The sequence below is a fragment of the Hemitrygon akajei genome, chromosome 9, assembly GCF_048418815.1.
Source record: "Hemitrygon akajei chromosome 9, sHemAka1.3, whole genome shotgun sequence".
Taxonomy (NCBI): Eukaryota; Metazoa; Chordata; class Chondrichthyes; order Myliobatiformes; family Dasyatidae; genus Hemitrygon; species Hemitrygon akajei.
The window spans coordinates 137,419,038-137,439,513 of record NC_133132.1 but is presented as its reverse complement, the minus strand read 5'-3'; the positions used below and the strand labels follow the sequence as shown (position 1 = coordinate 137,439,513).

The following is a 20,476-nucleotide window of genomic DNA, read 5'->3' as shown; positions in this document are numbered from 1 at the left end:
AAGTTTTTCTCATTTCTAATATTATTTAACATGGTGAAAAATCAGAAGCAATAGAAATGATTTCTTTATCAGGCAGCATCATTGCTTGTATTTCATAACAGGGAGTGGGATTGGTAGAGATCAGGGCAGATTGATAAAAGTTGTCATTGTGAAGCATTTACTGTTTCTCTCCACAAATGCTGCCTGTTCTGTTGGATATTTAGAGCATTTTCTGTTTTATTCAAATTTTGATAGATCATATTCTGAAATTTTCTGGAGTAATTGTATTGCTTCTACTTGATCACATTAGTTATTTTGTTTATTATTTTGGTCAACATAATTATTGAAGATTCACTACATTGTCATTTTCTTCGACCAGCTTTCTTACTGTTCCATCTGTGGAGTGACTCTGGATAATGGGAGCATTTTACTTTTATATGATTCAATGTTATATTGCTATATTACTGTATTAGTATTTTGTGGAAAATGTGTTAATATTTACCTTTTTGCGTGTTATTAGCAAAATGCATTGTATATACATAACTGCTATGTTCTTTGCAGGCTCCCAAGTTGATGATCATGTGCCAAAGCGCCCTGTCTCCAGAGTTCTGGCTCCACCTGGTGGTCATTCTAATGGCATTTGGTAAAAGAGTAGCATGTTCACAACTGAAACCTTCAACTGAAAACACAAGAGTATGAATGAAACTCACCCCACACTGGAGATAACCACAACAGCCTCAGCAACACAGTATTGATATCAAAAGAATGAACATGCAGCTTCTTGGTTCTTTTAAGACTTTTGCAAGATGTGGGAGGATATTAGATCAACACAGCAGGAATTTGGTCAGACCTGAAAAGTGGCGAACAACACAATTCACAAATCCATTACTATTGACCCTATGTTAGGCTCTGCTGCTGTGCGCAAAAGGCCCATAATTCTGCCATAATAAACTCTGCACAAGTGAATTGTAGTGTGCATTATATGATCTGTCTACATGTACTGTAACTTTTCCTTAATTCTTTACCTTCAAAAATCTTTGAATCCTTTAAAATGTATTCATATTTACACATAATTTGTAGTATAACTTCAGTTGGTGCATACAAGGATTGTTTTTAATACCAATGTTTTATGCTGCTCTCAATATGAAATTGTCACTTTGTAAACTGATAATTGCTTTTACATATATAGATTCTGAAAAAACTGAAGAAGACAATTTGAAATTGTTACAGTAAATTGTTAGTTGTTTATTATGTATAATATATTGTATGATTGTCACTAGGATTATTTGGAATGGATAGTATAGTTTTAAGAATTTTATTGTAGATTTTTTCTTTTTTCTAGAATTAGGTTGATATTCTTTGAGGATTTTGTTACTTAATGTAAAGGATTTGTGTTTTTCCTATAGTGAAAGAATAATACAGCAAGAATTCTGGAAGGAATATCTTGGTGAAAACCTGAAATTCATTATTACACAGAATGTGTACTCATGCACACAAGTGATTGCACTGTACACAAATTCTTGAAATAATGATGGGTCAATCTTTGATTTTGTTTGGGTGTAGTTAGCATTTATTTACATTGAGCATGTGACATCATGAAACTAAGTTTCTCCCGCCATTCCACAACCCCCGTATCATACAAGGTCATGCAACTCTTAATAATGTTTTGGAAATTACAAAATATGATTGTCTATAAACTTGATAATAATTTGTTTCAAGAATTGTGAAAATCTTTTATCCAAAGTTGTTTTTCTTAAGGGTCTTCCTACAACTATAAACATCTATTAAATAATGTAGTCTGTCATAATTAAACTATGTAGATTTGTAGGATATGTGCATTGTTGGCCTCAGTATTAAAAGTGCAGTCTAAGTGGGCTGCATTAATTAATGTGATCATTTATTTAATGGAAAATAGATCTTTAATAGCAATACCTTGAACTTATAAAAAGAGCATATTTTAAAATAATTTCATAAATATAGTTAAAGATGGTTCCCTAAATTAAAATAGATGTGGCAGTTAGTAGGTATTTATAGTGGGTTTTTTTTGCTTGATATTTTCTCCTTTTCAGTCCATTTCCCTATTATATTTCAAAGACTGTACACTGTAGAGTTGATAAAAGGATCTGCAAAGAAATTAAATTATAAACAGTATTCTGAATTTAAACTCAGTTTTATTTAATTTTAAGGCAATCTATTATATTTATCTTCAAGTGAGCTATGCTTGTGTTTCAGGTATGTTTTGAGTTCAGATTATTCTCTTTCCAGGATGTTGCATAGTAGCCAGACTGCTAAGTAAATCAGTCAATTAATGGAAAATTGTTGAAGCAAGGTAAAATTGGGGAAAGTAATTATTATTTGTACCATAAAACTTGTTTGAAAATTATTTATGGTTAGTTATACATTGCTGAAAGCCATTACAAAATCTGAAAATAATTGGTAAAGCTTGTAATAATTGAAATGTATTTCTTTTTAATCCCACTGCCATCCCCACAAATTCTGACTTCTGACTGTGGCAATTGACTAAGGTGTTATCAATACTGTGAGTTGCTAAGGTTTTCAGATCAAAAGGTCATTTTAATTTTTGAACAACATTTAAGATACTTCTTAAGGTACAAGTTTGTAATTTAGCCACAAACCTCAGATGACTTCATGCCCTCCTAGGGATTATGTGCTTTACAAAAATCCCATGTTATTTATTTTTCAATATAGCAACACAGTGTATTTTGTAAAGCTGAACAGAATTGTTGTGAAGTAATTTGGCCAGAAACAAATTAATTCAGTCAGTCAAACTGAGAGCAAAATGCAAACTGTTTTTTTAAAAAAAGGAACAAATATATTTGACTTGTGTGTTTGAATTTTGCTTTTTTTAAAATGATTATGCTCTGCCATATATTTTGTCAACTTACCAGGTATTTTTGTATTGACCTAATTCCATCTCATTAAGTTTTTTGGGAAATTACTTTGAATAGATCTGACAGGGCACTGAAGAAAATTAGAATAGGAACCTAGCTTTAAATTGTTATTGGCCTTGTGATGTCTAACTAGACAAACACATGGGGAATTTGTTTTTTCTGAACTAATTTAAAAGTTGTTTGATGAATAGTACACATATCCATTTAAGAACCTAGCCTAATGTTATTAACTGATTTTCAAATGACAAAGCAATATAATTCAATGGAACCTTTTTCTGGTTTTAAAAATTGATCTAGATAGCCATTACATTTTTGAAATAGAACACTGACTTTGTGTGTACAGGTGTCCCCCCACTTTACAAAGGTAGAGCATTCCTTTGAAACCTTTCTGAAGCTGAAATGGCATAAAGCGAAGTAACATTAATTTATATGGGAAAAATTTTCGTAAAAGTGAAAATCCTCTTTGTAATGCGAAAGCAGGTTACTAAATGTAGGTCTTTTGTAAAAGTGAAGCGGCGTAAAGCGAACATTCGTAAAGTGGGGACACCTGTAATCCAAATCCATTCATACTGTCACCTCAGCATCAGTTTTACATTTCCTGAATGTGAAAAATTTTTTTACTGTATAGAGTCAGAAACTATGTGGGTAACCAGCATGTTCTATCAGATAAGTTTTTCAAGGGTATTCATAATTCAGCCTACTTTACACATTTTAAAGGTAGATACAAATAATGCAAATGCTAATAGAATGTGGGCATACAAGTGATTGTTCTTCTGGGTATTTAAAATACATGACATATTAAAGTGTCTAACGAGACAAAAGTCCTTGCATGAACAGAAGAATTAGACTTCCAATCAGACCTTTATAACTGAAGAGGGAACAGCTGCATTATTTAATGTGTTTGAGAAGTCAGTGCTTATTTCTTAATCTTATAAATTATTTCCCCCACATTAATTAAGGGCTATTTATAGTGCATTGGTCTCTTGGGGATTTATTGGAATTGCCTGCATGCTGCTTACTGCCTTTCATTCTTTTTCAGTACATGGGGTTTTCTGTATAAATGTAACAAGTTATTTCTTAAAAATGTTTTTCTTTCTCATGTATTGTTTATTACAAATGCAATTGAAATAGAAAATATTAAGTGAGACGTATATCAAAAAATACTCATTTTGAATGTCTCATAATGAAACTAAAGATATACGTATATTTGTTGGTCGTCGACGTGCGTACATCTAAAGTCGATGGTGTGACACTTTTTCTGATGCTTCTTGGGGTTGTAGACTTGGGGCTATTTGCACGTTCTAGAGAGAGCTCCACTCTAGAGTGACAGTGGCTGCAGGTGAAGGAGGAAGGTGCTCCAAGTGATGCAGCTCTGCCTTTTCTTCTGGCTCTGTTGTTGATGAGCATGTTGGCCCTTGCTATCTTGGCACATTGTTCACCGCTTTTGACTGCAGCCCTCCATGTTGTCCAGACTTAAGCTGTTTCCTGCCAGGTGTTGAGGTCAATGCCAGCCAGCTTCATGTCACACTTGCAAACATCACTGTAGCAGAGGTGTGGTCTTCCTTGTGGGCAGTAACCTTCACTCAGCTCACCAAAAAGCATATGCTTGGGACTGTGTCCCTTGTCCATCCATTTGACATGGATGGCCCAGCCATCTGAGGCCTCTGGCTGAGTAGTGAGTGGATGCTGGATGTGTCAGCCTGCTGCAGACATTCTGTGTTGGTGATTCTGGCCTACCAGGAGATGTGCAAGATACACCTGAGGCAGCGTAGGTAGAATGAGTTTGGCCTCTTCTTTTGGCTGATGCATGGTGTCCAAGCCTCACTGGCGTAGAGGAGTGTGCAGAGCACACAAGCAGCTTGGTCACCTTTGTCAGCTGTCTGTTCCACACTTTCTTGTTCAGTCGGACCATGGACAGCTGCAGCTTTGGCAACCCTGCTGTTCACCTCTGCTTTGAGGGACAGGGAACTGGTGATGGTCGACCCAAGGTAGGTGATGAAATGAACTACAGCAAGACAGCAACCATCTATGGTGATGGCTTGAGGAAGATTCTGCACCCTGGGCCATGACGTTTGTCTTCTTCAGACTGATGGTTAACCCAAGCTCCTTGCAGGCATGGGCGAAGTTGTTGGAGTCAGCCTTGAGTGTATGATAAGAATGCTGCATCATCTGCAAACAGCATCTCGTGGATGAGGGCTGTCCTAACTTGGGTCTTGGAGCGCAAGCGAGCAATGTTGAACAGCTTGCCTTTAGCTCTTGTGCTAAGTTGGATGCTTTCAGTGCAGTCAGCAAAAGCATAGTGAAGGAGCATGGAGAAGAGGATTCCAAAGAAGGTCAGTGGCAGGACACACCTCATTTCTTTCCACTGCTCACTGGAAAGGCATCAGAAGTTGCTCCATTGAATCAGACAGTGCTGTGTATGTCCTTCTGGAAGGAAGATAAGATGCTGCGCAGTCTTGGGGGGTGGGGGGGTAGCCAATCTTTAGCGGGTTTGAAGAGTGTTTCTGCTGACGAGGTTGAACACCTTGGTCACATCAATGAAGGCTGGGTACAGTGGCTTCTGCTGCTCTCAACACTTCTCCAGCAGCTGGCACAGTGAGAAAGTCATGTCCACTGTACACCTGCCTATTCTGAACTCACACTGGAACTCTGGATGCAAGGCTCCGAAGTCATGCCAAGACGACACGGGTGAACACTTGCCAGCATAATACTAAAGAGAGATGCCGTAGTAGTAGTTACAATCACCACAGTTGCTCTTGGTTTTATACAGTGTGATAATGTTGGCATCTCACATGTCTTGGGGGATATGGCCTTTCTCCCAGCAAAGACACAGAAGCACGTGTAGATGATGCAACAAAGCAGGCTTCCCACTCTTCAAGACTTTAGGGGAATTCCATCTTTTCCTGGAGATTTCCCACTGGCAAGACAGTTGATGGCTTTGCTGAGCTCCTCCATAGAAGGCAACGCATCAGACTCTTCCATGGCTGACATGTCAGGCACTGTCTGCAGGGCAGCATCAGTCTTCATGTTCCAGGTTGCATACAGCTCTAGGTAGTGTTCTACCCAATGTTCAAACCGCTTGCTCTGGTCTGTGATGATTGCCCCATTTTTCCACTTCAATGGGCCTGTCTTGGTGGCTGAAGGGCCAGTTGCTGACTTGATGCCATCAAACATTCCTCTTGTATTTCTGCTGTCGGCAGCTGATTGGATTTTGCTGCACAAATTCAGCCAGCACAATGTCGGACAGTTTGCTATGCCTTGTTTCTAGCAGCTCTAAGGGCATTGCATGAGCTGGTGCAGGGTAAGCCAGCAGGGCTTTTCTCTTGGCCTTAGTTCCTTTTCTCCTGAACTGTAGATGGCATCACAGAGTTGTGACCACTTGGAGTCAGTGGAGGTACTGTCATCAGAACTGTTTTTCGTTGTGGCTTCAAAGGCATCTGCCAACTGAGTACAGGAGTACGTATATTAGAACTATAATATAAAGAAAATCTTCCATTTTGCAGCACTGTTCTGAATACAATCAATAACTGAATCACCTCAGCCTTCTGGGGTAGAAAATTCCAATTATTTGCCACCCTTTTCAGGCAAGAAATTTTTCTGAGTTATAAATGGCCTACCCATTATTTTGAGTTTTATTCTAGCTTCAGGCAGAGGAAATATGCCCTAAATATCCTCTCCACCTCCTTTCCGTTCAAGCCCTCTAAGAATGTCATATTTCAATGAGATCTTGTCTCATTCGTTTAAACTCCAGAGAACCTAGTTCTAATTGTTCAACTTGTCCTCCTATAGCAGACCTGCCATCCCAGAAACTGGTTAGGTGAACCTTTGCTTCACTTACTCTAAAGCATACATATCCTCTAATTTGCAAAAAGACCAAAATTGTGCACAATATTTCAGATGTTGACTCACCCTATGTTATTGCAAGAAGAAATCTTTACTCTTGTATTCAAATCCTTTTAAAATCAAGGCTAATACTTACTTGCGTTCCTACAAAGTGCCTGCTGCACCTACTGTACATCGCCATCCTTCAGCGAATTAAGTCCCTGAATCCTTTCAATATCATTTCCAATCTCACCATTTACAGAAAACATTCAGTTTTCCTGTTGAACTGGATAATATATTTTCTCTTCACTGTGCTCCATCATTTTCATAAATTTACAACGTACCTCATTCAAAGTCAACTGTATTCTCTGCAACTTTGAGTGAAGGATCAACATTCCAAAAGCTATTTTGACTACTGTTTGTTCTTGTGCATATTTCAAATGGTTAGTTTGTGTATGGCTGTTAAATCTCCTCTGCAGCAGCTGTTCCTTCCCTTTAAGATCTAAAATGGCAATTCTGTATCCAAAAAGGACTGTTTGCAGGAAATCAAATTTGACGTAAGTGCTGCCACTTGTCATGTTATCAGAACAAAATGGTGTTATCGGATGAGTTTAAAATCTTTTTTTACACCTCAGAGGTTAGGTTGAGTGCAGGCAAATGAAGGGAGCAAGAGAGCAGAGACTTCATGGGATTCTTCCAACATTTTTGGAGTAGTGGTGGAGGCCTGAGAACAAATTAATTTTCTGGGTGGAAGAATAACATTCACCGATAGAAGTAAGAAAGATAAGTTTGGAATAATATACTTAAATTTACCAGTTGAATTAAGATTTAAAAAATAACTCTTGGATAATAAAGTTTTGATATTTAGCTAAGGGTTTTGAGTTCAGCTCTTTGAAATTATGCATTTCAGTATTGATTTCTTGTAGTTCATTTACGATATCAGGTGTGATTTTTTTCCACCCACCAAAAATATTTGAAATCCATTTTGCCCCATTTTCATTTCTCTCCCATTTCCTATCTTCCAATTCACCAACCCCTATTGCACCTTTCTTCCCTGAGCCCCAGTCTGTGCTTTCACTTTCATCTCGTTCACCTTGGTTTTGAGCTTGCAGGTTAAAAGGAATTCTTAAAAGTTCAGAGCTTCCATTCCAGATGCAATTTCACAAATAGTCTTTGCTGTAAACTTTCACCTGAATTAGAAAAAGTTTTCTTATTGTATACCTTTAGTATTTTTTCCACATTTGTCACTGTGCATAAAAAAATGAACAGTTAGTCTTTATCATGACCTTAAGGAAGTATTACATTTTAAAATTAATTTTCTTTCTGTAAGTAATTATTTTACATTTCCCAAAACTAATATATTCAGAGAAGTGCCTCATTTCCAGCAGACATGAAATAACACTTGGATGATCTCTGTTTTGCACAACACAATACACAACTATTTTTGAAATTCATGTACAACTGATCAAAATCCACAACTCCAAATATGGATATGAGGAGCTGAATGGGACGATTCGGTTCTAGCCCTTATGCTATATGTAATACAATTAATTTCCAGGAAGACTGGAAATATTGATACTGTGTGAACTTGTTGACTTTGGATATAATCTCCCTCTTCAAGAAGCATAAGCTTAAACTGAAAATAACTGTTTGACTCACTGGCTCTGTTTTTGCTCTTCACAAGAGTGTTTTGAACTAATTCAGTTAACTTACTACAGCTTTGCATTTCCTTTCCTATAAAGCTTTCTATTTCCCCCTGCAATGGAAAGCACTCCAAGCCATTTCCTGCAGAAAAACATTTGTGTTCCAAAACTATTTTGTTAAACAAATTTCTCCTCAGTCTGTTAATTCAAAGTAACCATCCGAAATTAAGGACTCAACTTGCATTGTCCAATTGGTGAAGATAGTGTTTCCTTGTTTACCCTGTCAAGCTCTTAGCAAATCTCTTTTCAATCAGTTCAACTCCAGTGAAAATTACTCAAATACCTCAGACTTCTTGCTTAAATACTGCACTCAATTACAGTTTACCAGTTAGCATTGAGATGTTGAGGACTTGACATTTTAGCACTTTGATAATTACTGATACAAATTAATCTGTAGTGCATTACAGTTGTTACAGGAGTACAAAGAATTTGGTTTAAAAGCAACACACAAAATGCTGGAGGAACAACAACCTTATTTGAAGCCACCTGTTACACAATCATGTCTGTTTAAGGACCATATTTAATTTATTTGGTCTGCTCAGGAATTTGAAATGGTGCTAATATAATGTGTAGTTGTCATTGGAAATATAGTCATGGAATTAAGGTGCTAAATGTGCTAAAGACGCATTTGAAATGTGATTTTCTCATAACTCCTATTCTGACAAAGGTGCTTTTTGAGTGCAGTCCTTTCACTTTTATTCTAACAATAGTGTAGATTAGAACTTTGTGGATGAAGGTTGTTTTCTGTGAAACATGGCACTACCTGTAACTGGTGCCAATAAGAATATGTAAAAAGAAATTGGCATAATCAGCTAATAATAGAACTGATGGTAACATCAAAACAGCCTTTAACTTTTACAATTATTTTCGTCATTCAGTTTCACCTCTTGTTAACGTGACATCACCAAGAAATGTGTGTCAACCATTTCCTTGAATGCATTGAATGACTGCCAAACAGCTCTCTGATGTAGAGAATTCCAAAGAGTTATGACTGAGGGAAGAAATTCTTCTTTAACTTCGTCATAAATTGACACCCTCATTCTGAACTGCCTCTTAATGTTAGGTAATGGTGGGGGGAAATGGTGTCTGCGCATCCACCTTTCAACCCCTCTGAGAATCTCCTGTCTCTAAGATCATATTTAATTCATCTAAAATCTAATGCATATAGGCCTAATCTGTTAATTCACTCTTCATATATTAAACTTTTCATCAACCTAGTGAACTTTCTGTGCACCTAGTGTACTTCAACATGTAATTCTATTGTACTACTTCCACACTAACCAATAACTTGCTTTTGCATTTTTCCTTGCAAACTGCAAAACCTCACATTTTTCTGCATGGTATTCTTTCTTGTTAACTTCTTGCTCACTGTTAACCAGAAATTACTGCAGATAGTCTGATTTTACTCTGTAGTGGATTTGCATTGATATTTAATCAATTTTAATGTCTAAATTCATGAATGCTTGCTTTAATCTGTTTCAACATGGGGGAAATTTATAGTGACAATAATATGTTATACCTGCATATCAAGCTTAACTTTAACCAATTATATATCACAGAATAAATGCTACTTTTAGATTTTCAGTAGGAGCTATGTGTGATTTCGTATGGTGTTTTCCACGTATTTATTTAAAATGAGCTAAACTTTTCTGATGTGCTTTAAAAAATGCACCATTCCTAGTGTTTCAATCAGTGGACTTCCATAGTTACAGCTATATTTCAGCCATGTTGGATTTTAGGAGCCAGATTATTTAAAGTGTGTATTGCTTGAGTGAGTTACTGTTTGGTTCCATTGAAGAAAACATGGAAAGATGTACGTAACTCTAGGATTTGGCTAGATGATGAAAAATGAGATGTGCAGATTTGCATTTTTGTATTGTAATGGTGTGGAGAATTATGCGTTTGGCATTCTGTAGTTTATTTAGAAAACTATTACTGTCAGTGTTGGAAAAGAACATTTTGACTAGGAAAAATGTAAAAAAACAAACTCCATTTTATTATATTACGTGTGATAACTAAGCTATTTTGTGGTTATTTCATTGTGTGTGTATGTGTACATAGGTTTTGTGACAACTATGAAAAACTGTATTAAACTTGTTTTGGAGTGCATGCCATTTTATGTGCATTATTTCTTTATACTGTAAACTAAATATATGGGAACAGTCAACGTAGATATGTATAGTATATTTGTGTTTGGCATGTTGCTAATCATTAACAATATTTATCATATCCTGTACTATTTAACATTCTAGTATTGCAATACAAGTTTCAAAGCAGGTTTTCAAAGTATGAAGTTTAAATACTAATCAAATGTGGTTTGTGTTATTGTAATAAAGCTGACACACATTAGGATTTAAATTGCTGCCAATGTTTTTATCTCATATTCTACAATTAACATCAATGAGTTTCACTTTCTGCTTCCTTTTCCCCATTTTCAGTAAACAGTTTCCTTTACAGATAAATGCTACCTGATGTGCTATTTTTCTTGTGTATTGCTCCTTCATTTGAATATTATTCACTCAAAATCCTTAAAAGATTGAACACTAGGTTTCTATAAATTAGCACACCTATTCCAACTCCTTCAAACTTATTTATATGCATCACAATTTCCATTTTGATGTTCTTAAAAGTTTATGCTTCCTGCAAAGTGAGGAATTTGGAGTAATTTAATTGAGTTTTTTTGAGGTAACCAATGAAATTGCAGGCAGAGCACTGGATGGTGTCCATTTGACAAAGTTTACACAGTAGGCTGAAAAAGAAAACCAAAACATGGGATTCAAAGCAATCTGGTTAATTGGATTCAAAATTAGTTTGGTGTTAAGACAGTAGTAAAGGTGGCATGCTTTTCTGATAAGAATTCTATGACTAGCTGTTGGTGCTGGGTGCTGAGAAACAATTACTGCATTTAAGAGGCTTTTAGATAAACACTTAAATTTGTAAGGCAAGGAAGGATATGCTCCTAATGCAAACAAATGGGATTAGTGTTGCAGATTGGCAAGTATAATGTAGGCATCACTGAATCATGGCTGAAGAAGATTATAGCTGTGAACTTAAAAGTCCAAGGATACACATTATATTGAAAGGATAGGCAGGAAGGGAGAGGGGTGGCATGGTTCTGTTGGTAAAAAAAATCAGAATCAGGTTTATTATCATCAGCATGTGTTGTGAAATGTGTTAACTTAGCAGCAGCAGTAAATTGCAATTCATGATAATAAGGAAAATCAAATTGATTACAGTAAGTATATATATATATATATATATATATGCATATTAAATTCAAAATAGTGCAAAAACAGAAGCAATAACTTTTTTTAAAGTGAGGTAGTGTTAAAGGATTCCATGTCCATTTAGGAATCTTATTGCAGAGGGGATGAAGCTGTTCCTGAATTGATGAGTGTGTGCCTTCAGGCTTCAGTAACTCCTCCAACTGTAACAGTGAGAAGAGGGTATGCCTTGGGTGATAGGGGTCCTTAATAATGGATGTTACATTTCTGAGGCACTGCTCCTTGAAGGTGTCTTGGATACTACAGAGACTAGTACCCAAGAAGGTGCTGACTTATTTTATAACTATGAAAGAGGTGACATAGGGTAGAGCTAAGGATCTGCAAGGGTAAAAAGACACTGATGGGAGTTAAATACAGACCCAACCCCCTTCTCCCCCACCCTCCAGCCAGTAGTAAGGACCTGATCTACAAGTTACAGTGGAGAGAGAAAATGCATGCCAAAAGAGAAATGTTACAGTAGTCATGGGAGATTTCAATATGCAGGTAGATTGGGGAAATAACGGTGCGGGATCAAAGAGGGGGGAATTTCCAGAATGCCTACGAGATGGCTTTGAAGAGCAGCTCATGGTTGAGCCCACTAGGGGATCAACTATTCTGGATTGGGTGTTGTGCAATGAACCAGAATTGTTTAGAGAGCTTAAGGTAAAAGAACTGTAAGGAGCAAGTGATCATAATATGGTCAAATTCACCTTAAAGTTTGAGATCGAGAAGCTAAAGTCAGATATAATGGGTATTACAGTAGAGTAAAGGGAATTATAGAGGCATGAGAGAGGGGCTGGCCAGAATTGATTGGAAAAGAACACTGGCAGGGTTGTCAGCAGAACATCAATGGCTGGAATTTCTGGAAGCAATTCAGAAGGCACAGGATATATACATCCCGAAGAGAAAGAAGCATTCTAAAGGGAACATGACACAACTGTGGCTAACAAGGGAAGTCAAAGACAACAGAAAAGCCAAAGAGAAGGGATATAATAGAGCAAACATAACTGGGAAGTTAGGGGATTGCGAAGCTTTTAAAATCAACAGAAGGCAACTAAAAATGTCATTGAGAATTTAAAGATGAAATACAAAAGTAAGCTAGCCAATAATATTAAAGAGGATACCAAAAGGCCATAGTCAGCAGGGAAAATTTTGCCAGGCAAATCTGTTGGAATTCTTTGAAGAAATAACAAGCAGGATAGACAAAGGGAGAATTGGTTGATGTTGTGTACTTGGATTTTCAGAAGCCCTTTGACAAGGAGTCACACATGAGGCTGCTTAACAAGCTAAGAGCCCATGCTATTACAGGAAAGATTCTAGCATGGACTAAGCACTGCCCAGTTGGCAGGAGGCAAAGAGTGGGAATAAGGGAGCCTTTTTCTGGTTGGGTGCAGTGACTGGTGGTGTTCCACAAGGAACAGTGTTGGGACCAATTGTTTTTATGTTATATGTCAATGATTTGGATGATGGAATTGATGGTGTTGTTGCAAAGTTTGTAGATGATACGAAGATAAGTGGAGGGGCAGGTAGTTTTAGGAAATACGCTACATAAGGATTTGGACAGATTAGGAGAATAGGCAAATAAATGGCAGATGGAATACAGTGTCGGGGAGTGTACGGTCATGCACTTTGGTAGAATAAATGAAAGGGTTGACTATTTTCTGAATGGAGAGAAAATACAAAATTCGAGGAACAAGGGGATTTGGGAGTCCTTGTGCAGGATTCCCTAAAGGTTAGCTTGCAGGTTGAGTCTGTGGTGATGAGGCCAAGTCTTTATGTATATTTAAAGGCAGAGTTGATAGATCCTTGGTTGGTCAGAGCATGAAGTGATACGGGGTGATGGCAGGAGATTGGGGCTGAGAGGAAAATAGGCAATTCATGATGAAATGGCAGAGCAGGCTCCATGCGCCAAATGGCCTAATTCTATTCTATTTTATGGTCTATGGTGTAGATGAAAAAAAAATCACTATGGATGTGGTGGTGTGAAGAGCCTGTTTCTATGCTGTACTAATCTATGACTTTGCATTTAGTTCACTATCTTGAATTGCTACTCAATCCATTGACTCACAAAACACATTACTTGGACTTGGGTAACCACTTAAGCAAGAGTCCAAATGGTCTAAACTATGCGTGAAACATTCCCTGTTACTTTAACCTAGACTGGGGACATACCCATGAACCCAGATACTAAACAGACCACAGAAAACTGCACAAGGCAGGGAAGATGTGTCCTCCTTGAACTCATATACATCCACTGTACATCATCCGCTAGCGATACCACCCCAATACAGACCAATTCAAATAACACCCCACCCCATCCCCCAGGTAGATATGGGGCTATATGGTGCAGAAAGACAAACATTCCCCAGGCAAAAGCCTTTTCCAGCCTCCTCTCTCTCCCCCTCCCTCCTCCAGCCCCCTCTGTTTCTCTACACCAGGTCCCTTCCTCTTCCATCCCCCCACACCCTTCTTCCAGGCCGTACTCTCTTCCACAAACTGCTCCACTCCAGCCTCACACCTCCATCCTCTAACTACTCCTAACTGCCACATCGCTCCCTCACTCCTCCAGCCCCCACCACCTACATCCCCTAACCTCCACATTCATTTCTCCTCCAGCCTATTTCCTCTATCCCCCGATCTCCTCACCCCTCTCAGTTCAATGGATTACAGTATTTTCTGAGTTCTGAACTGAGTCACCCTTTTACAGGTGTTGCCCGTGGGTTATCGCTGCTGATGTACTCTGTTTTCACATCACTATCAAAGGGGAGGGGCTCTTAAACCCCAGCCTAGCCAATCTGACACAGGAGCATGGAATTGATTGCTCTTGACAGTTTTCTGATCTATGTATAATAACCAAGTCTTCACCTTTGGGTAGTTCACTGTTTTAACTTCAGCCTCTGGTTACCTACAATGAGAATAAGAACTTCTAGCTACTGTCAAGACCTTCGAAATCATGGGAGGTAGTTCAGTTTTAAAAAGTTCAAGGTAAATTTATTACCAAAGTACATACTGGATATATCACCTATACAACCTTGAGATTCATTTTCTTGCAGCCATTCGGTAATTCCAAGAAACAAGAATCAATGAAAGACCAATGAAAAACAACCAATATGCAGAAGACAATAAGACATAGGAACAGAATTAGGCCATCTGGCCCATCGAGTCTGTTCTGCCATTCAATCATGGCTGATCCTTATTTTCTATCTCTTCCTCAACCCCAGTTCCCAGCCTTCTCCTGTTTTGAAAGGGCGCCCCTCTATCCTGAGGTTGTGCCCTATTGTCCTAGACTCTCCCACCATGAGAAACATCCTTTCCACATCTACCCTGTCTATGCCTTTCAACGTTCAAAAGGTTTCAATGAGATCCCCACTCATCCTTCTGAATTGCAGCAAATACAGACACAGAGCCATCAAACTTTCCTCATATGGTAACCCTTTCATTCCTGGAATCATCCTTGTGAACCTTCTCTGGACCCTCTCCAATGCCAGCACATCTTTTCTAAGATGAGGGGTCCAAAACGGTCTAAGTTTATTTCTACTACCAAAGTGCATGACCATGCATTTTCCAACATTGTATTTCATTTGCCACTTTCTTGTCCATTCTCCTAATCTGTCCAAGTCCTTCTCCATACTTCCTGTTTCCTCTACACTACCTGACCCTCCACCAATCTTTGTATCATCTGCAAACTTGGCAACAAAGCCATGTATTCCATCATCTAAATTACTTATATACTGTACAGCATAAAAAAAACACCACTAGTCTCTGGCAGCCTAACAGAAACTTATCCTTTTATTCCCACTCGCTGCCTCCTACCAATCAGCCAGTGCTCTAACCATGTTATTAACTTCCCTGTAATATCATGGGCTCTTAAGTTGGTAAGCAGCCTCATATGTGGAACGTTGTCAAAGGCCTTCTGAAAGTCCAAATAGACAACATCTATGACATCCCTTTTGTCTATCCTACTTGTAATATCCTCAAAGAATCTTGTCCTATGTCACCAAGTACTCCATCACCTCATCCTGAACAATTGACTCAAACATCTTCCCAACCACTAAGGTCAGACTAACTGGTCTATAATTTCCTTTCTGCTGCCTTCCTCCTTTCTTAGAGTGGAGTGACATTTGCAATTTTCCAGTCCTCTGGCATGGTGCCAAAGTCCAATGATTTTTGAAAGATAATTTCTAATGCCACTATAATCTCTAATGCTACCTGTTTCAGAACCCTAGCGTGCAGTTCATCTGGTCCAGGAGACTTGTGTACCTTTAGTTCTTTCAGCCTTTTGAGCACCTTCTCTCTTGTAATAGTAACTGCACCCACTTCTCTTCCTTCACACACTACAACGTCAGACATACCGATAGTGTCCTCCACAGTGAAGACTGATGCAAATTACTCATTTAGTTCAGCAGCCATCTCCTTGAACCCCCGTTATTATTTCTCCTTCCTCATTTTCTAGTGGTCCTATATCCACTCTCATTCCTCTTATTTTTAAACATACTTGAAAAAACTTTTACTAACTTTTACTATCTATTTTGTTATTATTTGCTAGCTTGCTTTCATATTTCATCTTTTCCCCTCTAGATTGTTTTAGTTGCTCTCTAGTTTTTTTAAAACTTCCCAATCCGACGGTTCTGGTGACATCATCGTCCAGAAAGGCAGCTTGAGTCAATAGCTCCTCCAGAAAAACGCATATTTTGCCCTGTTAATCCATCAAATATAAGATCTTTCAAAAATATCTGAATTGATAAGGGGGGCAGAATGGGGAAAAAGAATGGAGATTTTAAAAAGCGTCACTGCGAAGCCTGTGGACGAGAGAAGTGCAACGAGCGGTTCTCCTACCCAAATGTGTGGTTGCGAGGTTGATGATGGGCCTCGTTCAAGCGAAGCGGCAAATATGATAAAAATTCTGGGAGACGTACGGGAGTTCCAAAAAAGATATAAAACAGCAACTAAATGATATCAAGTCAGAGCTCGCCAACGTCAATCAAAAAGTAGCGGTGGCAGAGACACGAATTGAGAAGGTGGAAGATTGCGTGCAAAACATGGAACAGATACTAAGCAGGACAATAAAAATATTAAATCAACAAGAAAGTAAACTGATTGGCCTGGAGGGAAGATCATGGCGGAAAAATATCAGGATATACAATGTTCCCAAAGGAGCGGAGGGTATGCCTCTGATGGAGTGTATACGAAAGTTGCTGCAGGACGCGCTGGAGCTTCCCTCGACTATGGAGCTTGAGATTGAGAGGGTGTATTGTGCGTTCGCCCCGTGACCTACCGGAAACAGAGATGTTAAGCCATGCTCAATAGTAATTAGATTCCTTTGATACAATACCAAAGCGGAGATTCTATGAAGGGCCTGGGGTTAGAAGAGGGTGTTGTTGGATGGGAAATTAATATATTTCGATCAAGGTTACCCCCCAGCGGTCCTGCAGAGATGTAAAGGATACTCCAAAATAAAGCAAATATTAAAGCAAGGAAAGATTAGAATTCAAACTCCGTACCCTGCTAAACTGTGGGTGTTTTATGACGATGGGATCCAACTGTATCAGACAGTGGAAGAGGCGACTACAGACATGAAGGCCGGAGGGTTGCCCGTCAGTGTGATCAAACCGAGGGAAAGCCTGGCTGAGCAGTTATCCCGCTCTGCTTGGGAAATAGTGCGAGAATCGAGAAAGCAGGGGACGGGAGGAGGGCGAGAGAAGTATATCAGGAAGAGACTGGGAGTTTTCTGAAGACAGCCCTCACCCCCGCCAGAAGAGCCATAAGGTTTGGCTAACTTTAAAAGTGTTGAGAAGCTAAACCGAAGCAAAAATAAACAGTGATATACCTATCTCGAGAAGTACTTATTATAATGTGGATTTATATTACTCAGTTATTCTATTTTATTCATTCATTCATTCCTTTTTCCCCACCTAAATGAGAATGAATATATATGGAATACACAGGGATATCTTTTATGTGTAATGGACATAGATTTGTTTACTTACTTCTGTGGGTACTGCAACGGGGGCCTTCAACTCACAGGTAGGAGGGGCTATCCCCCACAGCTAGACGTTTCCTCTAGCTCAACCTAGAGTCATCTACTAGAGACCTCAGCCTTGGATTCACACCTTCATTGACTTTTTTTCCATTATTATTCGTGTTTCTTGGTTCTTAATTGGTCAGGGAGTAGATAAATTAAACTTTATTCTGCTAATTTCAATGATATATTGACAGATAAATACACATGGCTAAGGACAAAGTAAAATTCATTTCTTTTAATGTCACTGGGCTGTAAAATCCAATCAAACATAGTAGAATTCTATCCAAAATGAAAGACCAAGCCCATGTAGTATATTTACAGGAAACTTACTTAAATGATAATGAGCATGGAAAACTAAAGAGAATGGGCTTCACTAATTTGTTTTTCTCCTCATATAAATCAGGACATAGGAGAGGAGTTGCTATTCTAATCTCAAACAAGCTAAATTTTGAAAATCTATTTGAAATGGGAGATAAGGAGGGCAGATATATTCTGGTAAATTCAGTTGAATATATATGCACCCCCAGGAAGTGATACTGGTTTCTTTCAGAAAATTACTAATGTTATGGTAAACAGAAGGTTTCCTGATATGTGGAGGAGACTTAAATTTACAATTACAACCAAAGTTAGACTCTTCCAATAGAAAAACCTATGAAACAAAATCCTTACATAAGAAAGTTAATACACTTTTTGAGGATGTTGGTTTAATTGATATAAGGAGGGACCTTTTCCCCAGCAGAAGGGATTACACTCATTATTCTGCCTCCCATTCTGTATATACAAGAATAGACTATTTCATAACATTTGGAAAAGACAAAGACAAAATAAAGATAGATAGATAGATAGATACTTTATTCATCCCCATGGGGAAATTCAACATTTTTTCCAATGTCCATACACTTATTGTAGCAAAACTAATTACATACAATACTTAACTCAGTATAAATATGATATGCATCTAAAATCACCCTCTCAAAAATCATTAATAAATAGCTTTTAAAAAGTTCTTAAATAGTTTACTAAAATACATTGAATGGTAACTTAAGCTCAGTCCTAACCCCAGCACTTTAACATATCTTACCCCTGGCGGTTGAATTGTAAAGCCGAATGGCATTGGGGAGTATTGATCTCTTCATCCTGTCTGAGGAGCATTGCATCGATAGCAACCTGCCACTGAAGCTGCTTCTCTGTCTCTGGATGGTGCTATGCAGAGGATGTTCAGGGTTTTCCATGATTGACCGTAGCCTACTCAGCGCCCTTCGCTCTGCTACCGATGCCATACTCTCCAGTTCTGTGCCCACGACAGAGCCCGCCTTCCTTACCAGCTTATTAAGACGTGAGGCGTCCCTCTTCTTAATGCTGCCTCCCCAACACACCACCACAAAGAAGAGGGCGCTCTCCACAACTGGCCTATAGAACATCTTCAGCATCTCACTACAAACATTGAATGATGCCAACCTTCTAAGGAAGTACAGTCGACACCTGTGGAATTGGCTCAATAGATGTAAGTGACCATGCACCTATATATTTATCTGTTGGTTTTGACCAACAGCCAAAGAAGACTATTTGGAAACTAAATTCAAGACTACTGAATGATCCCTACTTTAAGGAAGAAATTAAAAAAGAAATTGGTCTTCACTTAGAATTCAATGATAATGGAGAGGTTTCACCTCCCATTCTATGGGATACTCTGAAGGCTGTTTTAAGAGGGAAAATTATAGCGATATCTTCATATAAGAAAAAATAAGGAATAAAACATTAGAGGAATTACAAAAATAGGCTGAAGGAACTAGAAAAACAAATTGAATTTGGCACAGGATACATTAGAAGAATTTTTTTTTAAATTTGGAATGAGATTAATAGTTTGGCTACACAAGAAACCAGGAAAAATTTAATGCTTCTGAAACAGAGACATTATAAAAGTGGATCAAAATCTATGAAAATACTGAAACTGAAAAAAAGATAGCAGAAAGTACAATTCATAGAATTAGGAATCCAAGAAAAAAAATGATTTTAAAAAAACAGTAAGCTAAGTGAAATTCAAAAAGTTTTTGAAGTGTTTTACAAAACTCTACATTTCAAAGTTCTGGAGGGAAGCACAACCCAAACTGACACCTTCCTGAATTCTCTAGAGTTACCCACTTTAAGCGAAGAACAAAATAGAACGATGACTGCTGACATAACTGAAGTTGATTTAAAAGCTGCAATTAGTAGGCTTAAATTAAGCAAGTCACCAGGATCAGATGGGTATATGGCAGAGTGGTATAAAGAATTTAAAAATGAGTTAATTCCTGTTTTACTCCCCACACTGAACTGGGCTCTAAAAAAAAGGCACAAATGCCACCCAGCTGGAGGGAAGCAATAATCTCAGCTATACCGAAAGAAGGCAAGGATAAAATGGAATGTGGGTCATTTAGACCAATATCTGTTCTTAATGTAGATTATAGATTATTCATGGCCAAACGATTAGTAGAGTTTCTACCCTTACTGATACATAATGATCAGACAGGTTTTATACGACAACACCAAACACAAGACAATATACGAAGGACACTTCACATTATGGATCATATACAAAAAAAAATCAAAGCAATAGTGATAAGTGTGGACGCTGAAGATGCATTTGATTTGGTTAATTGGAATTTTCTTTACAGAGTTTTACATAGATTTGGTTTCTATGACACAATTATTAAAACTATACAGGCACTACATGACAACCCTACTGCTAGAATTAAAATCAATGGATATTTATCAAATAGTCTTACCCTAGAAAGG

The 20,476-nt window shown here is 38.0% G+C and overlaps 1 protein-coding gene across 2 annotated transcripts in view; it reads left to right on the top strand.

Annotated features, from left to right (window-relative positions):
- dpysl5b (dihydropyrimidinase like 5b) overlaps positions 1-10,774 on the top strand; it is an 83,626-nt gene extending 72,852 nt beyond the window's left edge. For both annotated transcript variants that reach the window (XM_073057063.1, XM_073057062.1), the window contains exon 12: positions 541-10,774. In XM_073057063.1, coding sequence (XP_072913164.1) covers positions 541-626 — 86 coding nt within the window. In that variant the 3' untranslated portion in view covers positions 627-10,774. The remainder of the gene's footprint in view (positions 1-540) is intronic.
- The last annotated feature ends 9,702 nt before the right edge of the window (positions 10,775-20,476 follow it).